The 20,353-nt window shown below is 32.3% G+C and overlaps 1 protein-coding gene across 1 annotated transcript in view; it reads left to right on the top strand.

Annotated features, from left to right (window-relative positions):
* The window catches only part of KLHL1 (kelch like family member 1), a 250,133-nt gene that overhangs the window by 96,398 nt on the left and 133,382 nt on the right, over nucleotides 1-20,353 (top strand). The window contains exons 3-4 of the mRNA XM_066987863.1: nucleotides 1,067-1,203; nucleotides 14,115-14,311. Coding sequence (XP_066843964.1) covers nucleotides 1,067-1,203; nucleotides 14,115-14,311 — 334 coding nt within the window. The remainder of the gene's footprint in view (nucleotides 1-1,066; nucleotides 1,204-14,114; nucleotides 14,312-20,353) is intronic.

Raw genomic sequence — 20,353 nt, forward strand, 5'->3', positions numbered from 1 at the left:
ATGGGGAGTGCGAGCGTGGTGTGGTGTTTTGCTGCCCATAAGATTATGAATCTAATTCAAACTGTTATATTTTACTTTGCTATTGGGATAAGCTAAGAGAGCAAAAGAAATCAATTGCCACACTGGCTGATGAATGTTAACTTAAGTAACTTTTTTTTTTTTCTTGGACGAAATAGTTAACTATATACAGATGGGTAGATATTTTCTCTCTGGTTACTAGTTCTCCGTTTGTGATTCTTGTGTTTTCAATGAATGTTTTTATATATTATGTTTTCAAATTAAGCCAGAAATATGACCATATTTTATGGAAGTGTGTGGTACACTATTTATAGCTGTAGCAGATTTCTAACTCAAGATTATCTGTGAATATTCACTCCTACTAAAGTAATAATATAACCATAAATGTTATTTAAAAGAATGTGTTGGCCTAAGGCACTAAAATGACAACTATACCTGGTACTTAATGTTGGTTTGACGTACATAAATCAGATCCTCAAACAGGACATGCAAATTGTGTAAATATTTTGAAATTCTTTTCCTTTGGAAATGTTTCTTAACGACAACAAAAAAGTAACATCCCTACATCCTTGCATTAGATTATTTATGTATTTATTTATTTATTTATTAAATAGCATGTTAAGATATTAAGTCTTACTGAAGGTTGAAGGATCTTACTAAGTTACATGCTGTTAGTTTATCAAAAAAAAGACTTTTAAGGTTAATGAAGAGTATGGAATCTGTTTGTCTATTAAGATGTCTTTGATACAGAGAGGTTATCTTGCTAACAGTAGGGATAGGAGAGTTATAAAGACTGAAAGCTAATTTCTATGTCTGTTTCATATGCAAATACTGATGTGCCACTTGGTTCATATCACAGGAAGCAGAATCAAATTAGAATAAATGTCATGCTGTATTTTGCTGCCTACATGCATTCATAATGTGTTGCTCCTGCTAATTTTTAATTATTATGAAAGTAAGAGTTTTTAAAAGTACATTAGCCTTGACAATCTGAAATTTCTAATACACAGATCAATGTAAATGACACAAGTTTCTAACTTTTTTGCAGACTTGTCCTCAGTTCTGTCTCTGACTACTTTGCTGCCATGTTCACAAGCGATGTTTGTGAAGCCAAGCAAGAAGAGATCAAAATGGAAGGCATAGACCCCAATGCACTGTGGGATCTTGTTCAGTTTGCATATACAGGTATTGAAATGCATACATTATACTTTATACAGTCAAAGATGTTGACAGTTTCATTTGCTGCATGCCAATAAATAGATATATATTTTTATAACCTCGGTCCTTCAGAACACTCATTTACGATTTCTAGAGCTAAATTCTAATTATCTCTTATCTCCAAACTGTTAAATATCTTAGGCTTAGTAAGCACAACAGAACAGTCTAGGAAATTATGTATATTTCTTGGTCATGAAATACTTAAAAAAGAGTATTATGTCATTATATGCATGATTTGGATTGCATGAGATCAGTGGTGTTGTATTTTTGAAGAATAGCGCTAGATTGCTGTCTTAGTCAAGTTTCAGTTTAAAAAATTACATAGGTCTGTTTAAAATGTGTTGTTATGAGCTGGGTGTTGTCACTTTTATTTGCTGTTATAAATCGTTACTTGGTTGTATAATGTTAGTTTCTGAATAACTCATAATTCAGAGTTAATAACTCAGAACTTCCCCCTGAATAGTTTTTACATTTTAATGCATAATAAATTTGTTTTTATCCTTCCTAAACAAGCTCCCATGTACAGTGTATCTGAAATGCATTAATAGGAAAGAATACTAAGGTCATAAAATAAAGTAATTAAAAGATAGGAAATACCAACAATAAGATTTGTAGTCTGAATTTGTCTCCCCTTTGCATATGAAGCATGCAAGTATAAAACACAAGCTATTTTCTCTGTTTCCTGGAACACATCCTTATATTATTTAAATCAACAATATTTTATTATAATTTTGTTACTGAACATTTGATTTTTAACTTCAATTTTAAACGGATGGCTTGTAACATACAGTTTTAATTGTTTTTAAATACATGAATATTAATTTAATCTTGAAATGCTCTTTGCTTTGATATATTTAATCAGGATATGTGCTGTTTATTTTATGACATAATAAATGTCCTTTACCCTTTTAATAGGAACCAGGAACTGTAAATAAATATAATTTAAGTTAAAAAATGTTCCTTTTGAGATCCATGTTTTGGAAACTCAGGTTCTAGGAATGTCAGAAGGTCTTCATTTATATAGTACCCTACATTTTCATAGGAAAGTGTATTTAGTTTATTTGTGGATTTGCTGTTCAGATTGTGGAACAATCTGAATGTTATCCAGAACATCTCAGGCAAGGGACCCATGAAATGAAGAACATGTAAGTAGTTGTCATCAGGCATGAGATGGATACAATCATTATTACTCGGTATGAATGTAAAATTAATAGTACAGGAATACTGCTGCAAAATGTAGAATACCTCAGCACAGAATAGCAAAAGACATTATAGGTAACAATAAATTATTCTGTATAATTATGTAAGTGTATTACAGGTAGAGGAAGGTGAAGGACAGTGTTGTTCCACTAGGAGCAAAACTCTGGAAATATTGAAGTACTGCATGAAGTTCTTTTGCTTCAGCTTACACTAAAAGATCACACACAAACACACAGTGCAGTTCATATTGACAATAAAAGATAACATCCAGGTATGGATTAAGAAAAGATTAGATTAAGAAAGGAAAGAGAAGAAGAAAGCAAAAAAAACTATTTAACCATTTTAAGTATTAGTGAAGCTATTTCAGCACTTTGTTGGTTATGTTTGAGAACTTTGGAGAATGGATGTGGTAATGAAAAATTAGAAAAGGGCGAATATATTCCACTCTCTGTATAAGATTAAGATTTTCAGTTCCTTTATTCACCTTGATTTCTTTGCAAAATGTTGTATTCTGTCTTTTTTTCTATGAGCTAGAAAACCTGAAGGTTTCTTATTGTGGTCAGGTAGTTGAGGACCAGCCTCCAAAAACAGATGTGAAGAGAACTCCACAGGAAGTTTAGCTCCAGTGTTTTCTAATTTGCCTCATGTGCATGCATATTTGCATCCATAATGTTCTTTCATTTAAAATGTGACATAAAACCCAAACTACCTTAAAAATGACAACATAACGTGTCATTGTAATGTCACCTTGAAGAACGAGAAACTTAGGATGGTCACAAAGATCTTTAATTTATTTTCTTATTTTCTATTTGTTTCTTGTTTGCTAATTTGCAGTGGTAATGCACCATTATCCTTTAAGTTCTAACCCATTATGGAGACAAAATAAGACATCTTATTGTCTTCTCGAGTGTACAATTTAAAAGGAAATTTCACAAATAATTGCTGACCAAAAGGAGCGATAAGATTAATTTTGGAAGCTAAAAGAGAATGCATTTTGTACGCCATAGACCTTTCAGGTTTTGATTACTCTGTCTTGCATTTCTGTTCCATCAGATTCTTTGTTCTGATTTACTGTTTCTTGTCCTGATTTGTTCTCAGCTTGTACACTTATCTCTTGAAATTCGTGTTAGACTATTTCTTTCTCTAGTCATTTTCTATCAGACATCTTATCCAACTCTTTAAATTCCTAGTTACACTTATAATAGTAAATTAAACAATGCTAGGAAAGATTTGCAGGCCTTGGAACATAATTATATATCTGTATTGATCCCGACTCAGTTTTAGCAAAATTCAACTAGCACTCTCTCTAACAAACCTTAAGCATAGCCTGGAAACACAGGCTTGTCATGGATGTGGACATCCTGTGTGGAGGGCGAGAACATTTAACAGTGCTACAGACAATTCAGTGATAACTCACAGCTGATTAGATCATGATACCAAACGTGTTCAAGTTACTGAAATAAACTCAGTCTTTGCTCCTTGGCTAATCATTCTGTTTTCCAATGTCCTTTGCCTAATCAAAACCTGTCCCCTTAAACCTTAATTTTTTTTCCCCTTGCCTTTCCACTATCTCCCATGATTTATCTAGATTCATAAGTTCTTATCTCTTTTCTTCCCTTCCGTGTCTTTATTTATCTCCAGTCTAGTACATGCCATTTTTTCCTTCAAGTAGCCACTATTCTGATATCCAGCAGTGTAGCAGCTAACAGAAATTCCCGTTCAGCCTTTTCATCTGTAATCTGGAGCATACATAGTCCAGACAGAATATCTAGAGAATTAAGCTGCCAAATTCTAATTACCTACTGCACAATGTGTGAAATTCTTTTTTAACTACTCATAGTTTTTGCAAGTTTAGCTTTTTATTCTTTTACCCCAGGAAAAGCAAACCATTTTGACGTGTAGGCAATTTTTCATTTTTTCCTGTGTTTCCTTTTTCCTGTAAGTACCTTCTTCCCTCAAAGAATAAATGGATAGATAGAAGTTAATGTGTTAGTAGATCTTCTAGAGCAATTTCAATATGAACAGAATACTTTATTCAGACAAATCAGAGAGTTCTGATCTCTTGTATCTCAGAGATGCAAGCCATTTAAGGTGAAATTTAAAGAAACAGAAACGTGTAAGTTGGAAAAGACCTTCAAGATCATGAAGTCGAACAATGAGCCTGAGACCTACTGAATTCCATCACTAAACCAAGTCATTTAGTGCCATTATCACGTCTCTTAAATACCTGCAGGGATGTGCACTCCACACACCACTGTTAAATGGAACAGAAGTCTGATTTAAAGACTTCAGAAGAACAGATAAACTTAACAAAAAGGTAAAAGATTAGTAATGTTGTCTGCTATTACTTACTTCAGTACTCTCCTATTGTCTCGTTTCTTGAAATTTGATATTTTGTGGGCTAATGAATAAATCTGGAATGGAGTAGAACATTTGAGCATTTAGCTCTTTGGAACAGAATAAGAAAGCTTATCAACAGTTAGATTTTGACCTTTCAATTAGTCTTACACTTATAAGTATGTATACTATAGTTATTTCTATTGGATGTATGTGGAAAGTCTCTCTTTTTATATAGAAAATGTTAATCATGTATATTATTTTAATTTCTACAGTTGTCCAAGGAGCTAAACTTAAGTATCTTAAAACATTTAATTTCAAGTATAGTTGCTTCTGTTTGAGAGAAGTTTTTCCCCTGGGGACAACTGAACACTAAAATACAGTTAACATGGGCTTTTTTGCAAAAACTTGGAAGCTAAAAGTATTACATTGCAAATATTTTTAGATGTAATCTAAAAAGGGGAAGCATTTTTACATTATATTAAGTAACAGATATTTTTACTGGCAAGTCTCTGAGGTAATGAATTTATGATCTGGCCCAAGACAGAGGCTCTTCTGCATACAGTTACAGAATACATTTAGAAAGGGAGAAGAGAAAGAACATTTAATAAGTTTTTTTTTTTTTTTTAAAAAGACAATATAATGTTTTTGTTCAGACTGAAGTTTGGCGATAACTTCAGTTATCATCTATTTCAGTCATTTTGAAAAATCAGCACTGAGCAGAAATCCTGTCCAGAAAATTGTGTCCTTTCAGAAACAGATGTTTCTGGAAGCAAATGTTAGAGCTATTATATTTAACAGGAATACTTTATCCAGGAGTTTTAGAAGGTGGGATGTTAAATCTGCTTCCTTTGATCAGTAATGAAAAACACCTCAGGAAATCTTGAAAAAATTTTCATGATTGTATGTCTCAAAGTTTTCAAATTCAAAACCAAAATAGTTTTGCTAAAACTGTCAAAGAAAATGAACAGATAATATTTATTTCAAAACCAAGGCTATTTTCCTATGTTTATTCAAAACTTATATTGGAATTTAATTACATCTATGATTAAGCGGAACTGTGATCCAGTATAGAAATTCTTTACACCTTTATATTAAAGATAATATTTTGCTAAGATAACATTAAGCATTTCTATCACTCTTGGTTGCTTATTTATTAGATTTAAATATTTTTAACAAACTGTATTTCAGGTTTTTGTTTTTAAGGAAAATTGTTCAGTCTTCATTCATCTTACAAAAAAATAAAGAGTGACAAAATCCTTTTTAAATTTTGTTTCATGTTTAATCACCCCCAAAAGTTTTCTTTTACAGTGGGTCCTAAACAACTTCACTTTTATATTGTTTAGAAAGTATATATGATATGCATTCATAAAATTATATATATAGATCAAATACATTTACATAGATTAAAAACAAAAACAAACAAACAAAAACAAGCCATACCCCACACCTTCTCTGCTAGCCTACAAAATAAAGGACACATTCATTTTCAGGATGTCTCTTTTTTATGGTGAAATTGTGTGCCTTTAATTTTCAAGAATAATTTCTTGCATATATATACAAAAGGAGTATATGGAGTATATTCTCTTTGCCAATTGTGTGAAGTCAGGATGATACCTAATTTAGAGAGGAAAATGAATATCTTAAACTCTAAACAACTTGAGGTAGAGCTTGCCATTTATGAGGAACTGGCATATTAAATAAATCTAGCGTTCAATTGCAATCATGTGTGAGTAAAGCTTGACAAACGCTTAAGTTAGATACAATGTACCTTTTATTTTACTTGCTTTGTTTATGGTTGTGTTTTGTCTTTTAAAATCGACTGTACTCTTGGGGTTCTTTTTTATCTTCTTAAACAGATACTACTCTTAAAGAAAGGAATCATGGTGCCTATAATGTTACAAAATTCTTTATACAACTTTATATTGTTCTCTCTACCTGTAGGTAGAAGATCTATTCTGATACACTTAAAGCTGGACTGAATTACCTCATGTATAAGCAAATAGAGTTCTAAACAATTTGAAAGGTAGAATTACATTGTGGCCAGCACAGTATTATGTCATATGCAGCCTTGATAAGAGCTGTTCTTAAATAAAGAACATGTAAGAGTAATTAACAGGAAAACAAAATTAGACTGCCAAAAATACTGATAGTAAAGAGTGTTAAAGTTTCTATGGAGAAGCAACAGTTCTAAGTATGAAATTAACCTGATTTTTTTTTTTCCAAAGGGTATGTTTGAGCAGTTTAAAAACTTGAATAAAATGTAACTGTACTTTGCTAGGTTTGACTGGTTCATTCAGAAGAACAAAGTATATTTACTGTGTGATGTAACAGAACTACAACTTAGGAGGAAAAACACTTACTCATTTCGGTATCAGTTAAACGCATCATGTGAGGCAGCTCAGAAACTCTGAAGCCACACTTGCGTACAAAGGCTATACAAGAAGTACGTTTTATTTTTCAAGCAGCAAGATGACTGACTGAAGAAAATATAGGACTGAGATCCTAGTGTCCTGACGTACATGTACATGTGTTCTTTGATCTTTTTAGTCTTCAGCAGAAGCAGTAATAGAATATTTCTTTGCCTCACTTTCTTAGGTAAGGATTCTTTCTTGATCTTAAAACTTGATTTTTTACTATTTTCAATTATGCTTAAATATTTTAAATAGAATGGGAACTAGAGATTGAGCTTCTGCTGTTTTTGAACTTTCAGAGCCTTTTTTTAAACTTAGTATAGAGCTATGAAGTTGCTATAGATCTCCTCAGACTACATCAGTCTATCTAATTAGTATGCATTCCTAACAATGGTCAGAAGAATAGACTTGTGCTTTCATACAGTTAATGAGATTGATAAAGCAGAAATCATATGACTACTACTACTACTAATAATAATAAAATATTTATTAATGAGTATCTGATAAAAAAAATAGAGTATGGATCATATGTATAAGAGGATCAAGCTGTGTTTGATCCTAGCTTTTAGTTAGATTTTATTTTGGAGGTTTTTTAATTAAAGGCCTTTCAAATGACTTCTCTGGCAGCATTATATCTAATAACACATACAGAGCAGACAGCAGGGATATAGCAAGAAACTACCTTTAAGCACAAGAACCCTCAGGTGCCCTCAGAACAAAGGACTTATAAATAAAATATCCCAGGAAGGTTGAGTTTTTTTGATCAATGAAACTCAGTTGCCTATATGAATAAAAGATAAGAATGATACTTGGCATAGTTTTGACACATACCAATTTGTAGTATTCCAAGCTGTTCCTTCGTATGGTCCAGAGATTATCACAGCCACAGTTGATCATTCTTCAATATGCAGTACCTGTAGTCTGGAAGCAAACGTAAGTACTGAAGTCCATTGTCTAATAAGAATTGAGAGAAACTAAGTCCTTATATCCTTATATGAGCTTTTAGAGATCATTCTTGTCATATCCTACCCTATTTGTTGCACAAGTGCATTTGAAAATCTATTTAATTAGTCTTTTTTATTTGCATTTTCAAGGTACTTTTTATCTTGCAATATTTTCTTTGTTTATTTAATATGTAGACTGTATTAGTAAGTTTAAAATTTCCAAATATAATGACTTCCTAATAGGTGAACTACTGGTGAAGTAATCAATATTTTGATTATGTACACCGGTACAAGCTAGTACTTTTTAGCAAGTAATCGAAAAGTAACTCCCAACAATGAAATAAGTAATTTTAACCTTTTTTTTTTTTCTTCTGTTCTATAGTCAATGAAGTCATATTCAGGTGTGTTTCAGAGCAGTAGCATATCTTTCTTCATTGTTTATAAAATATTTTTGGAAGATTAGAGCCAGTTTAAATCATTTAGTATTTAAACTCTTTATGTGTATTTTACAAGTATATGTGACTCAATTCAAATCTCTAAGGTGAGCTAAGGCACATGAACAGCAGTTGTTTCATGAGGAGAAAGAGTTCAATATCAGTCTCTGAAAAACTGATATTTATAAACCAGTGAGCAAGTTTTCTTTAAAAATATGACTGACAATTCACTTATAAAACAGACTTTTTGTTGTTTTGCTGTTGTTGTTTGTTTGTTTGTTTGTTTTGTTTTTATCAGACCAAGAGAGGAAGAAGTACCACATCATGGTATGTTTTGACTAATATGCATCTCTGATCTTTAGCGAGACATTTGCAAGATTTCCACTCAGTGGGGAATTTTAATTAGTTAATAGGATTTGCTTACCATTCTACAATGTTGTAATTTTCTACACCTTTAAATGCAGGTCAAATTTGGCAGTACATTACAATGACCATGTGATCAGTTCAGTTTAGTCAGTTTACTCAAACAAAGATGCAGCAATATTAGGATGAAAATAATAGTACAGTTTGTTAAAAGATAGATGCTGTTTTATTTATCATAATTCTCAAACTCATGTGACAGATGCATTAACTTTTCTTTTCTTTTGCAAATGACATATTTTTCCAGCTGCAGAAAAAATTAGGAAAGTAGTTTTCTTACACATACTAATTCTTAAAGATAAAGTTCTTATAAAAATGGTTATTTGAAATGACAAGTTCCCCTAATCTTGAAGCCATGGTTGGTAGTGAGGAGCTAAAAAAACTATCATCATAACTGACAATGTGTCTGAGTATCATAGTCCCAAGTGACATATTTGAATTAAGTGAATACTTTTTTGATGGACATTAATTTTTTTCTGAGATTATTTCATAAAACTTAAATAAACAAAACCATAAAGACTCCAGTGTGAAGAATGAGGAGTTAAAATAAGTTGAGCTTTTCAGGAGATGAATTTCATCCACAGGGACTAAAAAAGAGATGCAATATAAATAGAAAAAGATGGAAATTGTTCAGGACAGGAAAATGTTTCTGTTAGGAAACAATGATTTTTTACTGGGAAAAATATTTTCATAGTTAAGTCGTGTGTTTTAACTTGTCTTTTACTTATTGTGGCAGATATCAAATTGGCCTAAATTCAAGTGATCCATCAGCACCGTCAAGTAGAAACGTCTTTGAGTTATGCGTACTTTTTAGGTTAATTTGCGTTTGGTTTTGGCCACTAGTTTATAGGATGAATAGTCTGATAATACAGAGAACAGTCAGATCCTAAGTTTTTCCACAATTCAAATTGCACTTTTTGTGTAGGAGGCTACTCACTTGTCTTGTAGTATCTATTTTATTTATCTAATTGTTAATTTGTATATCTGCTGTGAGGCTGCCTTTCCAAATTTTCACTGATGCAAAATGCTAAAGTGTAAGGAAATAAACACAAAAAGCCATAGAGTGCCTGTCTTCCTCGCTTGCAGCTGATGACCATGGTTTGCAGCAAATAGTTAACAGAAAACAAAGAAGTGTTAGGTGAGGAGGATCCTCTGCAAAAGGAATATACTGCCTGTCTTCTCTTCTGGAAACAAACTCACCTTTATAGAAAGTGTAAGAGATAATACAGTGTAGAATATATCTTTTAAAATACTGGTCCAAATCAAAAATTTAACATTCACTTGAGGACGCTACTTCTTATTGCAGACTTCATTGGCTGCTCTTCATGGATGAATGTAAGAAATAATTACTGCACATTATATCATTTCCAGGAGTTGACAGTAATAAAGAATGTGAAAATCAGAATTGGACCCAAGGAGTGTTGAAAAGGGTTTAAAGCATTTCCAGACACTTCATTACCTGATCCCTGATGGTTCCAATCATTCCGATACTGTGTATTTGGGAGCAGATGGACTGAATTCATATCACCAAATATAAATATCAGCAGTGTCAGAGCAAGTCAAATGAAGGTGCTCCTTTTGTGGTTAATTGCAAAAAATAGCCACTCCTTGGGAGTGATCCATCACCACCTAAAGTGGATGACTAAAACAGAGTAGATGCTCTATATCTTCATATTTCTCTCTGTTGATTGTAGAAGGAAATTTAAAATGTTTAGCTCAAATGGCTACCGGACAGATACATAAGACTTGGTAAGATTAAATAAAAAATGTCAAAAAGGTCTGTTATAGTGGTATGAAGCACATCACATTTTTCATAGGCTCATTCTATTTGTCAATGGAATTTGATCCTGTTGGAATTAAACAAGCAGTTTACTTTCATAACCATCATTCAAACAATTCAACTCCTATTCAAAAGCTGAATAAATATTATCTTCATACTTTCTACTGCTCCATTTACAAAATGGAGACCTAATAAACAAGCTGCCTTACCAGGACTGAGTATAGTGGTTAGCTTATGGAAAACAATAAATTATAATTTATTTAAAATATTAATAAATTGATTATTAATGAAGTATAATAAATGTATTAGATTTATAAAAATAATTAGAAATCATATTCAGAAACTCTTCAAAACTGCAATACAACTGATCCAGTCACGTTAAATGGAAAGGTTAGAAGATAAACACCTGACTAAAAGGAATTAGCTCTAGCCTTTGTTTCTATTTACTTGACATTTCCCATGACTTCATTTGTGTACCCTGACTCACAGAGTATCTTAATGTTGAAGGGTCTGTGCGTGAATGGATCAACTTGCTGATTAATTACCTACACAAGACAGAAAAATAGATTACTATGCACATGAAATAAAATTATATTGCCATATGTTATGTATCTGGGTTGAAATTTCTTGCTCATGCACCGAGCAAGTGAGCAGCACCTACTGAGTGGTCCCACCATATTCCTGTTGATACCTAATGGTCGCTAGCTGTGGGAAGTTGATTCCCATGACACGCACACTGACCATATTAACATACTGCAAGATGTTCAAAGAGGCAATGGTTCCCTATACACAAAATTATTTGGAAAACTTTAGCCTAAAGAGTAGGAGAAAGAAAGAGATTTAGCAAAGACAATAAAAATATCAGGGAATTTTTATATGTTCTCTCTGCTTCGGGTTTGTTAGTGAAATAATAAATCTTATGTATTCATTCTAAGGATGCATCCTAAAGATAAGCATTTTAATTTCTGCATGAACAATGCACGTAAAATATGTCACAAATAGAACTATAATTTAGACTAGCAATTAAAATCCATTAACATTTTTTGATTGTTTTTTATCCTTTTTTCATACTAATTAATGTAACACAAAATGAGATTTTTAAGCTTTAGTTAATTTGTTTTGCTCATGCTGAAGTAGTTGTGCAAGCTCCTTATTTCATAAAAGTGTGAGAGGGAGGTAAATTGAGGAAGCAGTAGCATTAAAAGTAACCCCCTTGAATAGCCTATTAAACATTTTTGATTAGATACTTGGATCTTCTAACTGTCAGTATGCAGCTGTCTGAAGAGGTCACATGTATACTGAGACTCTTAAGTGCCTTTTTTTTTCCTTTTTTTTTCCTTTTTTTTTTTTTTTTTTTAATTTCCAAACTTACTGTGCTAAACCACTTAATATCCCGGGGGACTGTTCCTGTATGGAAACTGTTTCCTCTAGTTTCTTTTCCTAATGCTATAATTAGTGATAAAAACTGTGACCTTTCTTTATAGAGGGTGACATTCTTTCAATCTTTCTGGCATTCTGCAAACGTTATCCAGACTAGCTTTGTATGGTCAGAGACTTCTTTGAGATTGTTGCTGAGAAATAAATAGTGTGTAGGAAAAAGAGGTTTAAAACTCTTTTTATTCTTTTGATAGCTGTTTTGCACATTTTTTTTTCTTGCTTTTTAGTACTGGGATGATGAGTTTTAACCTGAAAAAAAGAAATCTTTTTTTTTAGCTTCTATACAAAGTGGAACTATAGTTTATGTAGTGAATAGGGTGTTGTGCCAGTGGTTACCTGCAATCATGCAGCAAATTTGGGACTGTCACTGATAAATATATGGGTCAACCAAGCATCAGCTTCATACTGTGCCTTCTGACCATATTGCGTAAATATAGGGGGGACAGAAGTGGTATGAACAGTCAGATAACATTAACAGAAACTCACGTGGCATTACAAGATGTATAAGAATAAGCAGAGAAAGACTGAAATTATGCTGTGTACTTGATCTACTGCTCTAATCTTTGCAAAAGGGAGGTATTATAACTAGAAAGGATAGCTTCATAGTTTCCATCTTGTATTAAAAGCTACAGGTTTACCTGTGATAAAGGAGGAAAAAAGGTCAAGTCTTCAGTATTATTATATTTCTGTTTCAGTATCGCAGTATAAAGCGGCTTTTCTTTTTTATCGCAATCTGTTGTGAAGTTGAGGATTTTGGAACTGCTCAATGCCATGTGATAGAACTGTTAAGACATGTAGATTTCTCTTTGTATGACAACAAACACAAAAATTGTATGGGGAAAAGAGGGGGTTTATCTAACAGTTGAACTATAATACTTTGAACAGAAAGATCAATATGCACTTAGTCCTCTTACAGTGTGAAGTGATTTTTCCAAGCACAGCAAAGTAAAACCTAAGTGTTAGTTTCTTACAATTTATATTATACTTACACATTCTCATATCATGTTCTATTTTCCTGTTCTCCAAGCTATTCCTGAGTTGTCTAATTTATTGTCTCTTAAGTTATTAACGTAAGAGACCATACAAAGATTTAAGTTAAAAATGGCAGGTTTGTGGGACATGATGACAGGAATGATACTTATTCCTCAATAAAGGAATGGTTCTTTAAATGTATATTATTTTATTTCACTTTTTATTTATTAAAAAGTTTATCAGTCTGTAAGGTAGAGATGATATGAAGTGACAAAATTAAATATAATGTAAAAATAAATAAAGATAAATATTATGCATCCTTATATGCTCTTCTAGGTAATATAAAAGTCTTCTAGAAGAATGATATGCTTTGAGAGGTATGAAATATATTATTTAGGTAAAATTACCCCCCAAATCATGTTACAAATAAGTACCAAAAGTTTGAAAAATTTAAGTATTCTTTTGAAGATACTTACGTTTTTTAATTATACTTTTTTAGTCAGTTACTGAATTCTTAGCAAGGAGGTAAATGGCTGAGTGTTTTAGTCTGTACCATTGAAGATAATTCAAGTTTAATCATCAATTTCAAAATAAATAAATAAATCAGAGCCTAGTTGATATCTAGATACTTATTTAGATTTTAATATCATTATAGAAACAAAAACAATGTTCTCAAGCTTCTTCCTTTCAATATGTTCCCATCTCTATTTGCATTCATCTTATATAGCTGAATTAATGTTTACACTATTGTAATGTTCATGTAATTGAAGTGTCCAGTCAGAGACACTAATCCTCTGCTTACTTTTTCTGCAGAACTATGTATATTGAGCTAGAATTATTTACAAAAGATGCTGCACGGTGTGTGTGTTTGTTTGTTTGTTTTTAATGCCAAGCTTACATGTGTTATTATTCCTTTTTTTTTTTTTTTTTTTTTTTTTAGGCTGCCTGGAGCTGAAAGAAGACACTATTGAAAATCTTCTGGCAGCTGCCTGCCTCCTCCAGCTCCCCCAAGTAGTAGAGGTTTGCTGCCATTTTCTAATGAAGCTTTTGCACCCATCCAACTGTTTGGGAATACGAGCATTTGCTGATGCACAAGGATGCACAGAGCTAATGAAGGTGGCTCACAACTACACAATGGTAAGGCAGTTTTAGAAAGCTTGAATTATGATCATATGAATCCTCTATATCTTCTGTAAGTAAAATTATCTTGTTAATTTTGGACTTGGAATCCTTCTATACTTTATATTACAAGTAGCTGTTTTGAAACCATAGGGGTGGTAATTCCTCTCAACTTCCTTGAAGTTATGAGATTTCACTTTCTGTAATGTCCTGCTGAATGAGAACAGTATATGCCTTAATTGTATATTCATATACAGATGATAACAGCAAAAGTATCTATAAGTCCTTAGAATACTTTTTTCTTTTTCTTTTTCTTTTTCTTTTTTTTTTTTTTTTTAATCAACGTTTTGCTTTAGGGAAGCTTTGTAATTTTTGTAATTGTCATTGTACTTCAATGTAGTATCAAGAGAAGTTTTTTTTTTTTTTTTTTTTGTTTGTTTCCTCAAACATCATCCCACCTTTCATTCATCTCTGAAGTAGATTAAAACACAATGGACAATGAAATGAATGAGCAGAAGTTGAATGATGAATTTTGTCTGACAGCATTTTAAATTTTTTCCCAATTGCACCTAACAGAACTGTATGACATTAATATTAGAAGTTAATCAGAATCAATGGAGCAAAAATATGTTACTTATTCAGAAGCTAAATCATATCTGTAGCCATTTAATTCTGCATAGTTTGACAAAATTAAAAACATTTGGCTCATGAAATTAAGCTTACATAAAAAGTAGATTACTTATCATTTCTGAGAAATAATGGTCCCTTAAGGTCTAGATAGAAATTGTTATTGAAGTAATACAGAAGGTTTCAGTAAATATTCTTGGCTTGTCCAGCAGTTATATCATTATTTTGTTTATTCTTTTGAGTAACTAATACCATATTGTAGTTCATGGGTTTAACTGTCTTTTTCTTACCACTACAGCTGAGATAGTTAGATCCATCTAACACACATGGAGCTTGGTCTGTGGCTGGTTTTAATTTTCTCTGTCTTTAGCCATATAAAGTTAGTCTTCTGAGCCAAAGCTAGAGTGTTTGATGTTCTTCTGTTCATGGAGAGATAAGCTGTCAGAGCAGAATTCATCTGAGCTGTTTTAGAATGAGATTGTGTTAAAAAGTGAGCAGGTATGGGTCTGTAAGAATAAATTCAACCTTTTTATCAATATTTTTTTCAGTAGATGTGTATTATTTTTGTTAGTTTGTTTTTGTTTTGGAACGTAAGCAATATAATGAGGAATGACATAAACTAACAGGGATAAAATTAATTTCAAAAAGATCTTATGGTTCTTTAAAACACCTTATTGAAAGATTTTGGGGGTGAATGAAATTACTTATTGTAGTATCTTTGAAGACTTGTGAATGAAACAGCTGGAGGATCACAAAGATCTGTGCCTATATCTAAGATACAAGGTATATTATATAGTAAGTTATAGGTTTCAATGCTCAGATCTAAAATCTGAATTATGTGCAATGGGAGAATTGCCAACGACAGATAGAAGATCAAAAAGGAAGTCAGTTGTATTTAATATGCAAACTCCGATGTAATTACAATTAATCTTGCAAGCATGTGTGATAGTTACACTTTTATCTTTTCAGGAAAGACAAATAATCTATTCAATTATAATATTAAAAAACCAAACAAACAACTGTATGTTATTCAGCTGTGGACCTGGTGAAAAAGATAATCATAAAAGTCTAGCTCATAGGGCATGATATTTTCATGGGAACAGTGTTATTGAATTTAGGTGTGAGGCAGTTCATATCTATTTGATTTACGCTTTTCTGTTAAATGTTGTGGATGATCAGTTCAGGATGGGGCTAGGTGCCTTACCTGCCTCTCTTGGATACAACACTAGAGATCAGGTTGAATCTACATAAGAGAAAAGGGATTATTTCTTTCACGCTCACGTATAGCCAAGAAAAACTGCCAGAGTACAGGCTAGATATCCTGGGAGAGGTGGGTGGAAGAACAGTGAGCAAGAGACTTTGTGACATGAAGAAAGAGTAGGAAAGTGCTGAGCAGAGCAAAGAGCAGATGCATATTCTCTGAAGTGACAAAAAGCATTATTTTTCCTGCAGGCTCCAAGGAAACAGTATAAACTGTAATGAGAATGAGCTTAAAGTATGGCAAGGGCAGGGTTGTTAAAAAACTCTATTTCTCCTTCTGTCTTACGCAGCCAATTTGAGGAGAAGCCTTTCTTAAAAAAGGATGATGAAATTTTTGTTTTTAAAAAAGCTCTCATGCTTTAATGAGAACGTAAAGACCATTTCTTCTCGGGGTGCTTTCTTTAAGAGTTGCAAGTGAGTACCTCAAATCCTGGCTGTGTGATGACTCCTCATCTTCCGTGGTATCATTGCAAAAGCTCATTTGTTGTGAATAGGAAATAATGGCAGTCCCTTAACTCTGACATACTATGTGGTAGCTTGCCTGTAGAAATTTACTTTTCTCTGAGAGCTATATAAAATAAATAGTTTAAGTATGAAGGCAGAATAATGGATTAATAAATGCAGCATTCAAACTCTGGGTCTCTCTGCTTTGTAAGGATATTTTTAACACCCCCCCGCCCCCCCCAATGTGAACCATGTAAAACAGGTGAAGTGAATTTTCTTTAACCAATTGTCTAAAATATTTACCTACATCTTTCACGTAAATAGTGGAAGTGACAGAAAATTAGTCTCTCTGATATATGAAAAGCACCAATAGGTAGAACATTTTTGAGAGAAAAAAAAAAACTTTGACAGCATTTGAGGGAACTCTAAAGGCATTTAAAAAGTGAAATAATAATATGATTTCTTTCTACACTTTTTTCAGTCTTTGGAAAAATTGGGTTTCTTTTCTAGATGTTCAGAACCAGAGTATTATCTTCATAAAATGAAGATAATGACTGAGATTATAAACTTTTTGTCTTCTTCTTTACATTTACAAAAAATATCTACTCCACATTAAGCACAAGAAATTCTTTTTGACCCCTTCTTATATCACTTAAATATTATAGCCAATAATTGTCAAATAATATATATATGTATTGTACTAACCATACTGCTATAGAGAAATACAGTTAAAACTGACCACAAATATTAGTGCTGTGCCATGAAGTTTTCTGAGATAAAGGCTCAAATAGCAATAATTTTACACTGACTGTGAGAGTGGGGAACAAGACAATGTTTTTCAAGTTGTCTTTCAGAAAACAATTTTTAGACATAATATATGCTATAGAATGAGCAATGATTTTGAGGTATACTTCAAGTTAAATTTCATCTTAGAATAATCTCGCTTCTTATTTTCACTTTGGTGAAATTAAATATTAACTGATTCCTAAAATAAGGCATTCGCTATAGCACTTAGTTACTCATTTAAGGTTCTTGAACCTTAGGATAACTCTCTGTTACTATATCATTCTCGACAAACATTTTACAGCTTTTATCCACCAATTAGTTTTGATTAGAAAGTCATTCTTTATCACGGTTGTCTTTACAACAGTATTTTAATGAAAATGAATATATTTTCATGAAAATGATCAGCTTCATTTAATCTCCATAAATGCTTTAATCATTTTTCAAAATAATTTTTCCTTGCCTAATATCAGACTTGATATTTAATAAGTTCTAAATTACACTGTTTTGTTTTTAACATATATATATGTGTGTATCTATATACATATATACACAGCTTGCTTTGTGCTTTCACATAATACTTCATGAGGGCAAGATAGAGCCAGGGAAATCTTGAAGAAGAAAGAGCTGCTAAAGAGCAGACCACTAGAGTATTCTGTAGATTTCAGGAGATAAGTCATTTCTATTGCATGTTTTTTGTCACATTAGATACAAATTCAGATCCCCTCAACAATGAAATCTGGGGAATCCATGAATAAATTTTTTTATTTGCATAGTTGACACAGTATTTTCAGACTTAATTCAAATCTGACAAACATTTTTTTTCAAAATGCAAAGAGCCAATGCTGAGATGGAGAAAGCTCTTAATGGAAGTAAAATTCATTAAGTGTATAGTTATATATTACTTTTCATGACTGTAATAGTTCTGTAATATCTCTGATATTTACTGAGATATTCAGTCTTCAGTATCAAATATCAAATTGTCCTTTTGAAAAGTGAGATGTAAGTGAAGAAAGGAAAATGTGTGCATGGAGATGGGAGGCAGGGAGGGGACAAAGGAAGAGAAGAAAAGTAGTAAAGGAAAACCAGAGAACCTTTGAAAAATCCTTAGAAAATACACTTGCCAAATACCGAGTCATGATGGTAGTGGGGGAGGTGAGGAAGGTAGATTTCATAAAAAATTAGTGTACAATGAAATTTGGAGACTTCTATCTTTGCATTATATCTGTTTTATTTATAAGTGGACCTTGTATAGCAATATTTTAAATTAAAGCATTTGAAGCAAGAACTTAAAAATAAGTGGAAAAAAATGTGTGGTCTCATTGGTATCAGATTTACTGTGGGACGTTTTATTTTCGAGGTGTGAAATTGCCCTACCATTTTTAAATGTATCTGCTAATTTAAATGGCAGCACAAATATCCGTGTCTCTCTTGATTTCAACTTCTGTACTTAATGACGATCTGTGTTGTTTTTGTTTTTTTTTCACTAGTGCATCACTTTCAATAAGTTTTCAATCTGCAAAGCCATATGTCTTATAACTTTAGTTTCCTAATTTGTTGTCAGTTATGATAGTACAGTGACCTGCTTCTATGATGCCTTTTTAAAGAAACAAAAGAGTAAAATGGAAAATATCAAAGAGCTACAGCAACTACAGTCTTCTAACAGTTTCAATGACAGTTATTCATACTTCTAGTTTTCAGGGTTTTCATATGAAGGGAAGATAATCTCTGAAGTTAGCAGTTTATCAGCTTGTCACATTTGTCAGAAATTAGAACTGTAGTATATTGTCTTACCTATCTTTTTATAAAACAGAATAATGTCTAATTTAATAGTGTGATCGCAACTTCATTGGGATGCATATTTTTTTTAGAAAATATGACTTTATAGAGTGTTTTACTTTGAACCACTATATACTTACTGTTGAAAGTTTGTGGTAGACCACGTTAGTTTAATAAACTCTGTGGCCTTAATGTACCAGTAGTGTTTCTCAGAACAGCTACTTTTCTGTGTTAATAGATCTAGGAAGAAGAAATATAGAAATATAATAGACCGTGCTAGTTTAATAGACTGTGTGGCGTGATGCTGTTCCTTCTTATAACAACTACTTTTCTATGTCAGTAAATACTGAGAGATGAAAAGTATGTCATATTGTTCCATAACAGGTAATTACAGTTTGGTCTTACAGCATAGGAAATTCTTAAAAAAAAAAAAATTATTCGTACTCAGTGAAGTTCTGAATTCAACTGTAGCTTGCTCTGTCTCCCACAGTGAAGAGCGTGGTTCTGATTGCATTGTGACATATAGATAACGCTTAGAAATTTAGAATTTGACAGTCCAAGTTATGCTATCAGTTTCTGCATCTCAAAATCATGCCATTTGACTGAAGTCTGAAGTTTCAAATGGAAAATGTTGAAGTTTCAAATGGAAAAGTTTTAACTTTACAGGTATAACTTTTCAATCTGGCGTTGCTCTACTAGTCAGGAAAAGTTATTTAAATTCCAGTGATCATTTTGCATCTTGAAACTTCAGTTTGAATAGTGAGATGATACTTTGTTCCATGTTTTTATTTTGCTATATTCCAAGATGAATCGCTAAACATAAACTTGGAAAATCTTCAAATTACTTTGAGGCTCTGAGTAGGACAACAACCAAAAGTAAAAATTCCATGAGTAGAAGAATGTATTTAAATAAAGTGATTGATGTGTCTGTAACCCTGTCAGAATGTTAAAATTAAAAAGCACCCTAACATATGTTACAGTTCCAAGCCTGGGAGATGCAGAGTATTTACAAGTGCCTGTGAATGAATTTAATGCAGAAGGTGTTTAGTCTCTCTTAGCTACAGTTCTGTGCTTCACACCGCAAGGGTCATTAGTATCAGCACAGCAAAACATTATTCACACTTAATTATAAGTATGTAAGTAATCAGTGATACATACTCACTCTAT

Source organism: Anser cygnoides, chromosome 1, assembly GCF_040182565.1.
Source record: "Anser cygnoides isolate HZ-2024a breed goose chromosome 1, Taihu_goose_T2T_genome, whole genome shotgun sequence".
Taxonomy (NCBI): domain Eukaryota; kingdom Metazoa; phylum Chordata; class Aves; order Anseriformes; family Anatidae; genus Anser; species Anser cygnoides.